Source organism: Chlorocebus sabaeus, chromosome 9 (genome assembly GCF_047675955.1).
Source record: "Chlorocebus sabaeus isolate Y175 chromosome 9, mChlSab1.0.hap1, whole genome shotgun sequence".
NCBI classification, from domain to species: Eukaryota; Metazoa; Chordata; class Mammalia; order Primates; family Cercopithecidae; genus Chlorocebus; species Chlorocebus sabaeus.
Window position 1 is genome coordinate 86,572,287 of NC_132912.1, and position 16,780 is coordinate 86,589,066.

Consider the following 16,780-nt stretch of genomic DNA (forward strand, 5'->3'; position numbering starts at 1 on the left):
TAGTTCTCACCATGTCTACCACATTTGCAATTCCTTCAACCACTGAAGGCTGAAACCTGTCTTGAACCTCTCAGAGTCATTCATAAAGGAAGAAATCAACTTCTCCCAAGCTTCTATTAATGTTGATATTTTTGCCTCCTTCCATGAATTGAAAATATTGCTATTGGCATCTAGAATAGTGAATCATTTCCAGAAGATTTTTAGTTCACTTTGCTCAGATCCCTCAGAGGCATAACTGTCAATGACAGCTATAATCTTATGAAATTTATTTCTTATATAATACGATGAAAACCTCAAGTTTACTCCTAAAGCTTTAGAATGGAAGTTGTGTTAACAGGCAAGAAAACAACATTGATCTCCTTATATATCTCCATCAGAACTGTTGAGTGACCAGGTGCATTCTCAATGATCAGTAATGTTTAGAAAGAAGTCTTTTTTTTTTTTTTTTTCCTGAGCAGTAGGTCTCAACCATGGGCTTAAAATACTCGCTAAACTATGCTGTAAATATAGTTTATGCTTCCATAAACATATGCTGCTATTGAGGCATTGTTATTCCATTTCTTGACTACAGACAGAATAAATGTAACAGAATTCTTAAGTGCACAAGGATTTTCAGAATGGTCAATAAACATTGGCTTCAACTTAAAGTCATCAGCTACCTTAGCACCTAACAAAAAAGTCAGCCTATCCTTTGAAACCTTGAATCTAGGCGTTGACCTCTCTTTTTCAGCCATGGAAGTTCTAGATGGCATCTTCTAATAGAAGACTGTGTTATCTACATTGGAAATCTGTTTCTTTAGTGTAGCCACCCTCATCAAATATCTTAGCTAGATTTTCTGGATAACTAGCTGCAGCACCTTCTGCATCAGCACTTGCTGCTTCACCTTGCACTTTTATGTTATGGAGATGGCTTTTTTCCCCCTTAAACTTCATGAACCCACCTCTATTAGCTTCAGACTTTTCTTCTGCAGCTTCCTCCCCTCTCTCAAACTCCAGAGAATGGAAGAGAGTTAGGGCCTTGCTCCAGATTAGGCTTTGGCTTAAGGGAATGTTGTGGCTAGTTTGATCTATCCAGACCACTCAAACTTTCTTCACATCAGCTTCACATCAGGTTGTTTTACTTTCCTATCATTTGTGTGTGCACTGGAGTAGCACTTTTAATTTATGAAATAACTTTTCCTTTGCATTTACAATGTGGCTAACTGGCACAAGAGGCCAAGTTTTTAAGCTTTCTCAGCTTTCGACCTGCCTTTCTCACTAAGCTTAATTATTTCTAGCTTTTAATTTCAAATGAGAGACACGCAACTCTTCTTTTCACTTAAACACTTAGAGCCCATACATAGTAGGGCTATTAATTGGCCTAATTTTAATTTCATTGTGTCTTAGAGAATAGGAAGGCTCAAGGAAAGTGAGGAAGATAGGGGAATGGTCAGTGGATGGAGAAATCAGAACACACACACCATCTCATCTTGGACCATATCTCAAAAAAAAAATACATACATAGAACCTTTATTAATTCAATTTGCTCTCATATGGTGTGTTCTGTGGCACCCCAACACAATTACAATAGTAACTTCAAAGATCACTGATCATAGATCACCACAACAGATCCAGTAGTATTTTAAAAATTTGTTATATTCTGAGAATTACCAAAATGTGCCTCAGAGACATGAAATGAGCACACACTGTTGGAAAAATGGTTTCAATATATTTGCTTCAGGCATCTTTGTCACAAGCCTTCAATTTGTAAAAAATGCAGCATCTGTGAAGCACAATAAAGCCAAGTACAATGAAATAAAATGTACCTGTAAACTTACCACTTCTATTTTATTTCAGATTCCAGTTCTCTTATACAGTATCATTTAATTATACTGACTAGACTGCTCCTGTGGAACAGTTACCACTCCATAAATAACATATCATTGAAAACATTCTATTATTCTCAGGAGAATTTCTGCTTGGCCAATTGATATTAAAATATTCCTCTTATTTCCTACATGCTAACAATTAACAAAGGAATGGCATCCAAATGAAGTTTCCTATACCTTTTAATCTCCAATCTGGCTTATTTTCTCTTCTGGGGGGGAAAAAAAAGGATGCTAATAAAATATCTGAGCCTTTTATATATCTGTAACTTCTAAAAATGTGTGTATATAATTAATATTAAGGTAAGCAGCAGTACTGTTTACACCACAATTAAAAGAAACAAACTGACAGCACTTTGCATAAAGCCTGCTGCTGAAGAATAATTCTAAAATAGTTTCCTACTATTTACATAGTAGCACACAGGAAGGTACTAGGAACGTATATCTGAAGGAAGGCAGCTGGAAAAGGAAGAATGCAGCAGAATCTGAGTTCATACTTCTAATTCAAAAGGCAGTTTCACATTGTATATGTCTCAGCTCTTTTACTCTACAAATGAATGCAGTCCCAGGGAGTAAATACAGAAAAATAAGTTGTTTCTTCCAATTAATTGTTTTCCTAATTTAAATTACTATGTTGGACAAGATAGTAGAAAACATGATCCTCAGTTATTTCAGTGAATTGTTGTCAGCAAAATGAATATATAACATACTTTTTTTTTTATCCTTTAAGTTCTAGGGTACATGTGTACAACGTGCAGGTTTGTTGCATATGTATACATGTGCTATGTTGGTGTGCTGCACCCATTAACTCATCATTTACATTAGATATGTCTCCTAACGGTATCCCTCCCCCCACTCCCCACCCCACAACAGGCCCCGGTGTATGATGTTCCCCTTCCTGTGTCCAAGTGTTCTCATTGTTCAATTCCCACCTAGGAGTGAGAACATGTGGTGTTTGGTTTTCTGTTCTTGCAATAGTTTGCTGAGAATGATGGTTTCCAGATGCATCCATGCCACTACAAAGGACATGAACTCATCCTTTTTTATGGCTACATAGTATTTCGTGGTGTATATGTGCCACATTTTCTTAATCCAGTCTGTCATTCATGGACATTTGGGTTGGTTCCAAATTTTTGCTATTGTGAATAGTGTCACAATAAACATATGTGTGCATGTGTCTTTATAGCAGTATGATTTATAATCCTTTGGGTGTATACCCAGTAATGGGATGACTGGGTCAAATGGTATTTCTAGTTCCAGATCTTTGAGGAATCGCCACACTGTCTTCCACAATGTTTGAACTAGTTTACAGTCCCACCAACAGTGTAAAAGTGTTCCTATTTCTTCACATCCTCTCCAACACCTGTTGCTTCCTGACTTTTTAATGATCGCCATTCTAACTGGTGTGAGATGGTATCTCATTGTGGTTTTGATTTGCATTTCTCTGATGGCTAGTGATGATGAGCATTTTTTCATGTGTCTGTTGGCTGCGTGGATGTCTTCTTTTGAGAAGTGTCTGTTCATATTGTTCGTCCACTTTTTGATGGGGTTGTTTGTTTTTTTCTTGTAAATTTGAGTTCTTTGCACAATCTGAATATTAGCCCTTTGTCAGATAGGTAGATTGCAAAAATTTTCTCCCATTCTGTAGGTTGCCTGTTCACTCTGATGGTAGTTTCTTTTGCTGTGCAGAAGCTTTTTAGTTTAATTAGATCCCATTTGTCAATTTTGGCTTTTGTTGCCATTGCTTTTGGTGTTTTAGACATGAAGTCCTTGTCCACGCCTATGACTTGAATGGTATTACCTAGGTTTTCTTCTAGGGTTTTTATTGCTTTAGGTCTAACATTTAAGTCTCTAATCCATCTTGAATTAATTTTTGTATAAGGTGTAAGGAAGGGATCCAATTTCAGCTTTCTACATATGGCTAGCCAGTTTTCCCAGCACCATTTAGTAAATAGGGAATCCTCCCCCCATTTCTTGTTTTTATCAGGTTTGTCAGAGATCAGATCGTTGTAGATGTGTGGTATTATTTCTGAGGGCTCTGTTCTGTTCCGTTGGTCTATATCTCTGTTTTGGTACCAGTACCATGCTGTGTTGGTTACTCTAGCCTTGTAGTGTAGTTTGAAGTCAGGTAGCTTGATGCCTCCAGCTTTGTTCTTTTGGCTTAGGATTGTCTTGGTAATGTGGGCTCTTTTTTGATTCCATATGAACTTTAAAGTATTTTTTTTCCAATTCTGTCCAATTCTGAAGAAAGTCATTGGTAGCTTAATGGGGATGGCATTGAATCTATAAATTACCTTGGGCAATATGACCATTTTCATTATATTGATTCTTCCTATCCATGAGCATGGAATGTTCTTCCATTTGTTTGTGTCCTCTTTTATTTCATTGAGCAGTGGTTTGTAGCTCTCCCTGAAGAGGTTCTTCACATCCCTTGTAAGTTGGATTCCTAGGTATTTTATTCTATTTAAAGCAATTGTGAATGGGAGCTCACTCATGATTTGGCTCTCTGTTTGTCTGTTATTGGTGTATAAGAATACTTGTGGTTTTTGCCCATTGATTTTGTATCCTGAGACTTTGCTGAAGTTGCTTATCAGCTTAAGGAGATTTTGGGCTGAGATGATGGGGTTTTCTAAATATACAATCATGTCATCTGCAAACAGGGACAATTTGACTTTCTCTTTTCCTAATTGAATACCCTTTATTTCTTTCTTCTGCCTGATTGCCCTCACCAGAACTTCCAACACTATGTTGAACAGGAGTGGTAAGAGAGGGCATCCCTGTCTTGTGCCAAAGGGAATGCTTCCAGCTTTTGCCCATTCAGTATGATATTGGCTGTGGGTTTGTCATAAATAACTCTTATTATTTTGAGATACGTCCCATCAGTACCGAATTTTTTGAGAGTTTTTAGCATGAAGGGCTGTTGAATTTTGTCAAAGGCCTTTTCTGCACCAATAATATTGAGATAATCATGTGGTTTTTGTCTTTGGTTCTGTTTGTACGCTGGATTATGTTTATTGATTTGTGTATGTTGAACCAGCCTTGCATCCCAGGGATGAAACCCACTTAATCATGGTGGATAAGCATTTTGATGTGCTGCTGCATTTGGTTTGCCAGTATTTTATTGAGGATTTTTGCATCGATGTTCATCAGAGATATTGTTCTAAAATTCTCTTTTTTTGTTGTGTCTCTGCTGGGCTTTGGTATCAGGATGATGTTGGTCTCATAAAATGAGTTAGGGAGGATTCCCTCTTTTCTATTGATTGGAATAGTTTCAAAAGGAATGGTACCAGCTCCTCCTCATACCTCTGGTAGAATTCGGCTGTGAATCCCTCTGGTCCTTGACTTTTTTTGGTTGGTAGTCTATTAATTATTGCCTCAATTTCAGAGCCCGTTATTGGTCTATTCAGGGATGTAATTTCTTCCTGGTTTAGTATTGCGAGAGTGTATGTGTCCAGGAATTTATCCATTTCTTCTAAATTTTCTAGTTTATTTGCATAGAGGTGTTTACAGTATTCTCTGATGGTAGTTTGTATTTCTGTGGGGTTGGTGGTGATATCCCCTTTATTTTTTATTGCGTCTATTTTGTTCTTCTCTCTTTTCTTCTTTATTAGTCTTGCTAGCCGTCTATCAATTTTGTTGATCATTTCAAAAAACCAGCTCCTGGATTCATTTATTTTTAGAAGGGTTTTTTGTGTCTCTATCTCCTTCAGTTCTGCTCTGATCTTAGTTATTTCTTGTCTTCTGCTAGCTTTTGAATGTGTTTGCTCTTGCATCTGTATTTCTTTTAACTGTGATGTTAAGGTGTCAGTTTTAGATCTTGCCTGCTTTCTCTTGTGGGCATTTGGTGCTATAAATTTCCCTCTATACACTGCTTTAAATGTGTCCCAGAGATTCTGGTATGTTGTATCTTTGTTCTCATTGTTTTCAAAGAACATCTTTATTTCTGCCTTCATTTCGTTCTGTACCCAGTAGTCATTCAGGAGTGAGTTGTTCAGTTTTCATGTAGTTGGGTGGTTTTGATTGAGTTTCTTGATCCTGAGTTCTAGTTTGATTTCACTGTGGTCTGAGAGACAGTTTGTTATAATTTCTGTCCTTTTACATTCGCCGAGGAGTGCTTTACTTCCAACCATGTGGTCAATTTTGGAATAAGTGCAATGTGGTGCTGAGAAAAATGTACATTCTGTTGATTTGGGGTGGAGAGTTCTGTAGACGTCTATTAGATCAGCTTGGTGAAGAGCTGAGTTCAATTCCTGGATATCCTTGTTAACTTTCTGTCTCATTGATTTGTCTAATGTTGACGGTGGGGTGTTAAAATCTCCCATTATTATTGTGTGGGATATAACATACATGTTTAAATGATTCTATTGGAGAGATCCTAGATTAAGGTAAGGAAACAGCTGAAAATTACTATACTAGCTCAAGGAATGAGTGATGATAACATAAAACTGGAACCGATATCTGGCTCTATCCCGGTGATGTTATCAAGGTAGGTAAAATTGAGACAATATGTGTAAAATAGAGAAAATCCCCTTTAATTTTATGATTACTGTTTGGGAAAAACTTGAGCTTATATTTAGCAAAGGAAATGATTGATAGTATTGGGAAATTAAGAGATGTTTTTTCTCTTATTAAATAGTTATTATATTAGCCAGAGGCACTTTTATTGTTCTTGTTTTACTTACAAATCTGTTAATCTTTTAACAGAATGTTATCCAGAAAATTTAATTGTATAGAATTTCACAGAGAATCCAATCTGGCTGTCACATTCTTTTCAGTTTCCAGTTATGATTTTGTTTTCTAGAAATGATACAAAAAATGATTTGTGAGACAATGTAATATAACAAAAAGCCCTGTGACAGACAGAAGGACAGTGCTTAAGTTGTAGATTACTGTTGACTCTTCAGAGAAATGCATGGGCATGTTTATATTGAACCCAACAGAATACTAGAAAAAAGAAAATTAAAACTTGGATTAGTATATAGGACCTATAAAAACACCTCATAAGCAAAATGTCACATATTCAATAAGCATAGAGCAGACTGTTTAAAATAGTTATTTAAGAAAACAAACCACAATACTCTGTGTTATAACTTGGCAGAAAATATAAGCACAATCAAATAAATAGGAAGACTGGGCTAAGGAGATTATCAAATAAAATGCAATTCATGGAGTTGGTATTTTTCCCTTACTTCAATACTTAAGAAGTGATGAGTATTGAGTACAAGCTCAGAGATAACCTGACGTTGCCCCATATAGTAATATGGGCAAATATTTTAGAAAGTGATGCCACTGTAATGAGTGCTGAAAGAAACAATGCTTATGTGAAAGTGTTTATGGTATATAAGGAAGTTACAGAGGACTCTCTTTTGGCTAGAACATTCATTTTCAATGGTGATAGATTGTTCCCAATGTATAATATCAGGTTTTGGGAGACAAAAAAACCTCACTTTTGTTATGTATAAAGCATGGGTAATATACATACATAAATATATCTGTGGAAGTAAAAATTTATAAGAGTTCTATTAGAAAGAAAAAAATTTAAAAATCTTCTTTTGACGGGGGTTGATAATAAAAAAAGAGTTAAGCAATGCTAGAATAGACTGTTAAAAGTTAAACTAATATATTTAATCATACAAAGTAAGTATATATATTGCACTTATTTTAAAACTGACCTACAAATAGATGTCCTTAAAGAATTGTAGGTGACTGATATGTTTTGGCTCTGTGTTCCAACCCAAATCTCATCTCGATCTGTAATCCCCATGTGTTGAGGGAGGGATCTATAATCCCCACGTGTCCAGGGAGAGGTGTGATTGGATAATGGGGGAGGCTTCCCCCATGCTTTTCTTATGACAATGAGTGAATCCTTACTAGATCTGATGGTTTTATAAGTGATTGGGAGTTCCTTCTTCACTCTTTTCTCTTCTGTCACCATGTGAAGAAGTGCCTGCTTCCCCTTCACTTTCCACCATGATTCTGAGTTTCCTGAGACCTCCCCAGCCATGTGAAACTGTGAATCAATTAAACCTCTTTCATTTATAAATCCCCTAGTTTCTGGGAAGTTTTTTATAGCAGTGTGAAAACTGACTAATACAGAGACAAAATTAAAAACAAGAAAGCAATAAGATGTAACAAAAGGACAAAGTTTAGTAAGTAATCATGTGATCACTTAATTTTTATTTAAAGAACAAAATGTGTCTTATTTTCTTACATTTTATCTAATAAACAGAAAACGTACCTTCTTTTAAGACAGAATTATAAATGCTAATTGGCAATTTCTCTTTCTTTATGTGTTTGGGTGGTTGGGGTGGGAATGATATGTAATTGAAAAATAGAAATAGCTTCAGAAGAAATTTTGGCAGAAATTATTGCATACCTAACCTATGCCAATGCAGAAAGAAAAATAAAACAGGCATTGTATGATATAAATAAGCCATGCTGGCCTTAGGAATTCTTAATTTCATGTGGGCTATCAAAAAATTACAGAAAAAAAGCAATAGGGCATGTGGTAAAGAAACATGCAATGAGCTTCAGGAGCATGAAGATGAGGCATTTTGTTTACTCAGATGCTTCTGAGAGAAGTGATACTTGGGCTGAAGAATAATCAGTTTTGGAAATAAGGGGAGGATTTTATGACTGGATAAAGCAGACATGAAATAGCATTTTTAGTATGGCATAATGCACTTAGATTTAGATTTGGTGCTTAGAATATATTTGCCCACAGAGAAAAAGATGAGACTGAAGAAGTTGGAGAAGTAGAAGTAAGAAGACATTGGAAAACTAAATATAATTTAATATATGGTTTTTTAAGCATCACATAAAGAGGTATATACACACTAAACCTATAGTGCAGAATTATCAAATACAAAGCAATGGTGGGGAAATATGGAATGAGTCCTCCCAGGTTTTCCTCTTCGTTTTCGGCATTGTAAGGAATATTTGAAAAAGGGAAAAGACAGCCTTACTATGTAAATACATTTAATGAACGTGAAACAACATTACTTTCTTTGCTGTATGAACGTGAACATGACAACGACTCTTTTCCCGAAGCATTGAAGTAATAATCTTCGAGTGTTTACCATTAACATGAGAACTGAATATGTAAAGATTTTTAGTGCAATTTCTTCCTAATGCTTACTTAGTAAGAGGTCTGCAAGCTATGTTGGAACAGCTTAAACTATCTTATTTAATTTGATGCCTTCAGTTCTTTTGCATTAAATAACACCCAACTATAGGAATATTATTTACTTTTATTTGCTTGCTATATTTTTTTTTAACTTCTCTGCCGTATTTCCATCCCTGCTCTGATTTTCCATTTCTCATACATTGTACACTCCACAAAACACTTTACAGATTCTTTTCTCTAATAGTGTCTCCTACTATGTAATACATGGATACACTACAGATTTTTAGGCCAATTATTTAATTGCATAACATACATAAATAGCAATAAAAAGTGAGTTTTGCTATGTGCAAAAGGAATTAGAAGGCTAGATGGAAAGAAGAGATTTCCCAGATGAAGTAGAACTGAAGCTAGGTTTTGAAGATTTAAGTTGGATTGGGGGAAAATAGAAACAAACAAAAAACTCTATCAGGGAAGGTGAGGGAGATCATGGTCATTTCAAGGAAAACCAGGGTAGTACATTGTAAAAGTGTTTCTGATTTATCACTGTCCCATTATGTGAAGGAATGCTATTTCTGCACCCCTTGACATTGGCCTTGTTATGTGGTTTGCCTTGACTGATGAAGCAGAAGTATAGGTGATGTGATGACCTCCAAGCAGAAATATTAAAAGCTGCAGCTTGACTATCTCATGTCTTTTTTAATTCCTGCACCACATGAGCTTCATATTCCAACAGAGGCTGCTCCTTTAGCCTGTCTTCTAAGTAAAGACAGACAGAGTAAACATGGATTTGGAATTCACAATGGGTGCTGTATAGGTGAGAAATGAACATCAGTGGTAACAAACTACTGACACTTGAGAGTTTCTTGGTAGCTGATTGACACCATAAATAAATTCCTTTGACTAAAACATAGAGTTTGTGTCAGAGAGTTAGTTGAGGGACATAAGTGCATAAAGATAGTTTAGAACAAGACCAGGTAGAGCCTTGAATGCTAGGATAAAATGTAGCTTATTGTGTATCTTAGAGTAATAGTTGATCCCTTGAAAAATTATTTGTGTTAAATATGTGTTTTCTAGATTTCTAGGGACTAGTATTTGAAAGTTCAAATACTTAATGAAAAGCTATTCATTCTGGTTATTTTTCAGTGATTTTAACTCAAGTTATGCAAGTCGCCTTCTGGTCAGTAAGTCTACTTGCCATTGTTCAATAATGATTATGAGACATTTGTGTGGAGAGTGAAAAAATTTACCTGCATTTTGAGTCTTTCAATTGCTTGTCTCCTTTACACTAATAAACACAGCCCTTGAAATAACTCAGCTTCTTAAAAGAAAAAAAGACAACTATCGTATATCTTTTTGAAGTTAATCGATAATGATTTTAAAAATGTATTTTCACTAGTAATGTCATGAAGGATGCAATGCCCAACCTCCCTGATCAACAGCTTTGATGGTTCCCACTTCAAAGTGAGAAAGATGTATATGACCTCTTACATTACTGTAAAGGACAAACAAAAGGTAGAGCAAAACCCTCTCTCAGCTTCGCAAGGGGCCAATTAGGTGCTACACGGTAGTTTACACCTTTATAATAGCTATAACATTTTGGTTTTCTCCTCAAGTTATTTTCTTGGGGCTGATTTTTGTCATATAATTTTCTATCTAAATAATTAATCTGAATGGATATTTGACATATTTTAAATGGAAATGAGGCATTGTAAATTACACGAGTAATCTACCCAGGGACTTCTCAATGGAAGGAGTGCAAACATCAACCTCTACTTTGAGGTTTTATCCCAATATATTCCACCCATACAGGCATGCTTTTAGGTCTTCTCTACAGTACTGGTAACCCCCAGGGTAGCAATCCCAGTAATGAACTTCCACTTTTATAGATGGAAAGAATTGTATAACAGACCATTCTAAAAAGATAATGAGAAAAAAAGGGGTGGGGAATGAATTTAGTGTTTAAGAAATATATTTCCTCGCTCCCTTTTCAAGTGGCGTGGTATAAAATTGGTTCTCAAAAATTATACAAAAAATCTTTGTTCAATAAATTCCTTTGAACATTGTCTGACATTTTTTCTTAAGTAATTGTGTGGTTTTCTTTCATATACTCTAACTTTGGTGTTAATCAATAAGGTTTGTGAGTGGTGTTTCTGGAAATTATTCAAAGTTCTGTCCAGTGAGGTCTTTATTTGACTACAGGCTATCAGCCAATTTCCCAGCAATATGCATTCACAAATTAGTAGCCACAAATCAGGCCCCATAGTAAGGTGTATATTACAAAAATGTGTTAACCATGGACAGATGATTATAAAGTTGCAGCTATTAATGTTTATTGCTTTGATGTAGTACAAGGGGAAAAGAGATGTGTTATTTTTCTTATTAATGAATTTAATTAACTTTTAATTGATTTCTAGGAAGATATATGTTTTCATTATAACATCATACACTGAACTGCTTGACTAGATATTAAACATCAATGCAAAGTTCTTGACAGTACTGCTGATAATGAGGTGTTCTATGTTTAGTTATCTTGTTTAACAGCTACATGTTCATCTAGAATAGTAAATAAGTAAAACTGCCTTGCTCAGCCAGCTCATGTTGCTTAACTTACATTACCTTATTTATGCTCCTTGATTTAATGGGGACATAGGAATAGATAAGGAAATAGCTCTGCATTTTATATTCTATTCCCTTTGTTTCCATTAGATGTGTGTCTCAGTCACCTTAAAATTTTTAGAGTAGTTTTCTAGGGGATATTATAGTATTTTATTCCATAAGCTCAAATATACTTCTTGTCATGGTAGCTATTACTTCAGTGAATTAAGTGGTCATAGATTCAGTCCAAGTGTGTGTGTACTTGACATATCATAATTTATACCAATTTAAACTGATTATTTAAAATTATGAAACTCTATTGATGAGGATGCTCCATTTAGCATTTACTGTCAGTCTGCTTAATGAATATCTGCTTGGATATTTTCTCTAAAAACCCCTCTCAGGCTGTGTGAGATGGCTCACACCTGTAATCCCAGCACTTTGGGAAGCCAAAGTGGGAGGATAGCTTGAACCCAGAAGTTCAAGACTGACCTGGGCAACAAGGGGAAATCCCGTCTCTAATAAAAATAAAAAAATTAACCAGGTATGTGGGCATGTGCTTGTAGTGCCAGCTACTTAGGAGGCTGAGGTGGGAGGATCACTTGAGCCTGGGAGGTAAAGGTTGCAGTGAGCCTAGATCACACCACTGCACCCCAGCATGGGTAACAGAGCAAGACCTGTTTCAAAAAAAAAAAAAAAGAAAAGAAATCCTATCATAAAATCATCGTAAAATATAGGTTGCTATATATTTATATATGGCAATATACACACACTTGCACATGTGTGCACACACATATATCAAGGTTAAAGATGCTGAGATGGGGATTCTTTCCTGGATTGTCCAAGGGAGCGTAATGTAATCTTACATGCCCTTAAAAGTGGAGGAGGATACCTGAAGAGTAGGTCAGAAAGATAAAATGGAAAAAGATGGAGGGAGGGATTCAAAGAATGTGAGAGGGACTTGACCACCATTGCTGGCTTTAAAAATGGAGGAAATGTGTCATGAGCCAAGGGATATGGGGACCTCTAGAAACCGGGATTGGTGGTCACATGACAACCATCAAGGAAGTGGGGATCCCAGTTCTACAAATTCTAGCAACTGAATTCTGTCAACAACCTGAATGAGCAAGGACGTTGTTTCTCCTTAGAGTCTCCAGAAAGAAACATAGCCCTGGTGAGACCATCTTGAATCTCTGACCTATAGAGCTTTAAAATAATGAACTTGTTTTGTGTCAGCTGCTCAATTTGTGATAATTTGCTATGGGAGCAAAAGCAAAACTAATTTGGATATGTTTAGATATGTTTCCTAGTGGATATATAAACAGCTGGACATTTATAAAACACGCAGACACACATACAGCCATATCAGTCAAACTGAGTCATTCTACCATAATAAATTTTCAATTATAAGGGTCAGTAAAAACAACTTGAACAAGAGTCATTTAAATTTCCAATTGCATAAATGATTAATGTGTTTGATCTTAAGATATTCCATAGACAGAAAAAGTGACTGAAAATTTAAGGCTATTATTGTTATGAAACAAGACATATTTATATTTTGTTATTGGCCTACAATTTTTTCTATTTACTTGATGAGTAATTTCAGACCAAAAAAGAGTTCACCCTCTTTTTTTGGTGAAAAAGGGAGAAGGCAGTGTTTATTTTCACTAAAATGATCAGCTTCACTGATTTGTCAATAATTCATAAGACAAATTCTAAGCAAAGTATAAAAGTAAAAGAAACTATATCGACAGAAACTATTCAACTCTGTCACAGTATTTTTTCTCTTCAGGTATTTCTGCAATTCTATCTTTTCTCAGAACTAAACCTCAGAGATATTAAACTCCCAGGGGCAGTTGTGTTTTCATGAGTCAAAGAGACAAATCCTGCTGAAATGCTTGGCATTATGACATACAGGAGCACCGCTGTAAATATGATTTTCACATCTTAGACATTCTTGTTTCAAAGGAGGCACAAACATTCAGCATCCCCATTCTGCATGCTTTACCAGTGCCTGTAAAACTGAATATACAACTGCATATGTGCTGTTAAAACACATCGTATTGTATTCCACGCTTTGTGGACCTGGAGTGATTTTTGTGTCCCTGGCTCATAAGGCAGCCAAGTGTTTTGTTTTCCTTCCTTTCCTGTTGACAGTTTGAGGCATAATTATATAACTTTTTACAGTTTCTAAGATTTATTTCAGTTTCTTTTACATGGAACTTTTCAAAGCAAAATATACAGTAGCTGATAGCGAGATTCATAATTAGTATCACAATTGAGTTTTAGCTAAGATTCATTCTTATTACATTTCATTAGATGAATATTTACTCAATATTTTCTCATTTTATTTGATGCAAAGTGATTTTACATGACTTCAAATTTTCAGTAAATATGGATATATTATGGTATCAAACATTCTTACTTATGCAGAGATGTGTTTTCTAATGTTGAAGAAGAGTCCCTTGCAGGTACATTACAGTTACTGTAGTTTTACTCCTATTTGGCTTTTGGAACAAATTTAGTTGCAAATCTGTTTCATTTCATCTAAAGTTCATTAATTCAACAAGCATTTGTTAAGTACTTTTATATATGAAGTATTGTGTTAAGAAAGGGGACACTGAGATATTTGTTTATTGTGTAACCTTCCATAAGTCACAGTGTTCTCATTCGTAAAATGAAATTAATGATATTTACTCATAACGACATCATGAGGATTAAGTCAAGTTATACTTATAAATATTATTTATGATAAATATGATTAATGTTTATTATAATAAAAATTATTAAATAATAATGGCATAACATAATAAAATGTTATCTATTATAAACAAGCAATGTGTAACAATATTATTACTAAACATATATAAACATATAATGAATATGTAAAGTGAGTAAAAACCTATGTAATCTTAAATTGTCACTCAGTAGATTATGTTAAATGAAAAACAAAATTTTTTCTCACTTTAGAATTCAAAACCTATTAAAATCACAAGACATAAAGATTCAGTACTTTTATAATATGAGTTTTCTGTCATAATATAGTATTGTTATTGCTAATGACATTATAAGTTTTTATGTTAATTTTAAATTAAGAATATTAAATATAATATTGTTCATGTTTTATATTTTGCGTTGTATAGTCGTTGTCATTTCTTCCTTAACCAAATAATATTTGGTCAGAAAAATGCCATAATTTGTTAAGTATTACCTTCATTTACAGTAGCCCATCAAAACTTATGTAAATTTTCTTGCTTTTCATTTTATTTAATAGGCAACAGACCCTGATGCTGGAATAAATGGTCAAGTGCACTACAGTTTGGGTAACTTTAATAATCTTTTTCGTATCACATCCAATGGGAGCATTTACACAGCAGTGAAGCTTAACAGAGAAGTCAGGGACTACTATGAACTTGTTGTTGTGGCAACAGATGGAGCAGTACACCCTCGTCATTCAACTGTAACCCTGGCCATCAAGGTTTTGGACATCGATGATAATAGTCCTGTGTTCACCAATTCAACGTACACTGTCTTTGTTGAGGAGAATCTGCCAGCTGGGACCACCATCCTTCAAATAGAGGTGTGTGGAAAAGTATTTATTACATTAATTCTACATTAGGAGGTTTGCTATTAGGGTTTGTTTGCCAAAATTAGCAAGTAAAAATATAACACACCAAGCTGGATTTTAATTTCAGATAAACAATGAATAATTTTTTATTATTTCTCCAATATTGCATATTGCATTTGGTGTGGCAACCCTACTTTAAAGATACCCCAAAAATTAAGGACAGAAAGGTCTCTTTGTAAGAAATTTTAAAAATACTGTTTAATAGATTTTTTAATTTACAAAAGTAATATTCTGTTTATCGCAACAGTTGACAATACCATAGTTTATGAAACAAAAGTTAATAATCTCCCACAATGTGCCTCCAGCATACTCAGCATTAAATTTATTTCACATTTGTCTTTGTGTTCACACAAATGTCAAAAAAAAACGTGTGTGTGTGTGTGTGTGTATATATATATATTCATTTGTGTGGGTTGTACATATATAACATAAATGTGTATACACATGAAAAACACAGAGTTACATATTGGTTCCCCCTCTATTTTACAGATATCGTTTATACCCATTATTCTGTATTTTTTTCACGTTCAATACACAAAAGGCATCTTCTAGTAATCTAACTCTCCTTTTTAATGACATCTCTGTATCAAGCCTCTTTTTAAAGTATTCAACTATAAATTACAAAAAGTCTTGAACATTTTGATTCAGTAGGTTAGGCTGATCCATAAATCTGCATTTTTAAGCAGCTACCTGATTCAATATGGACTCAGTTGGTGTATGAGGTATGTTTTGAAAAAAAAAAAAAAAAAAGGTAGCCAATTTTCCACCTGTAGTATACAACTTGAATGTTTTTAGCACAGTTTTCCAGACTCTGTATCCCTTCCATAATTGAACTCGGCAATAAACATTAACAAATCTAAATAAGGCAAATACTGACCAGGGAGAGAACCATTATTCCTTCATCTGTTCCACCATTCATCTATCAAGTAATTAATTAGTTAATATATTTATTTAACAAACATGTCTTCAGTATGTACAGTATGCAAAGTCTCCTGCCAGTGTCGTTAAATTCATGCTGTCCTAGGGGATACACAGACTTTGCGGATACAATGATGAACAAAACAAATCTGCTGCTTTCTTGGAGTTTTCAGGCTGGTTTAGCAAACAGTCAGGAAAATTAGTAGTTAAAACTTAGGTCCTCAGTACAAAGGGCCTAGGTAATAGAGGTGGAGCTCCTAACCTAATCTTAAGGCAAAGAGAAACTTATTTCTAAATGGTGAACTGAGGGACAAGTAAGAGCTATTCAAGAGGAAATGGAAGAAAGATTGTTTAAAGCAGTAGAGGAAAAAAAGTCTGGTCAAAATCATGGAAGACGGGAAAGTGTGAGGGGTGAGGGGCTAAAGGTCTAGAAAATGTAGTGACTCTTACCATGTTAAGGATAATGGCGTTGATTGAAAATTGAATTAAAAACCAGAGGATTTTAAGCAGGAAAAATCACATAATAAAATGTATGCTTTAATAGCATCTTTCTGATTGTTAAGTCAATAATTGATTGGAGGAGACCAAGGCTGAGGTTCACATAGGAGATGTTTGCATTAAAATATGCACATTAAAACATACTCTGAA

The 16,780-nt window shown here is 34.8% G+C and overlaps 1 protein-coding gene across 6 annotated transcripts in view; it reads left to right on the forward strand.

The window, feature by feature from the left end:
- The window catches only part of PCDH15 (protocadherin related 15), a 1,804,329-nt gene that overhangs the window by 1,572,689 nt on the left and 214,860 nt on the right, over positions 1-16,780 (forward strand). For all 6 annotated transcript variants that reach the window (XM_073019143.1, XM_038008761.2, XM_073019145.1 and 3 more), the window contains one exon: positions 14,861-15,166. In XM_073019143.1, the coding sequence (XP_072875244.1) occupies positions 14,861-15,166 (306 nt within the window). The remainder of the gene's footprint in view (positions 1-14,860; positions 15,167-16,780) is intronic.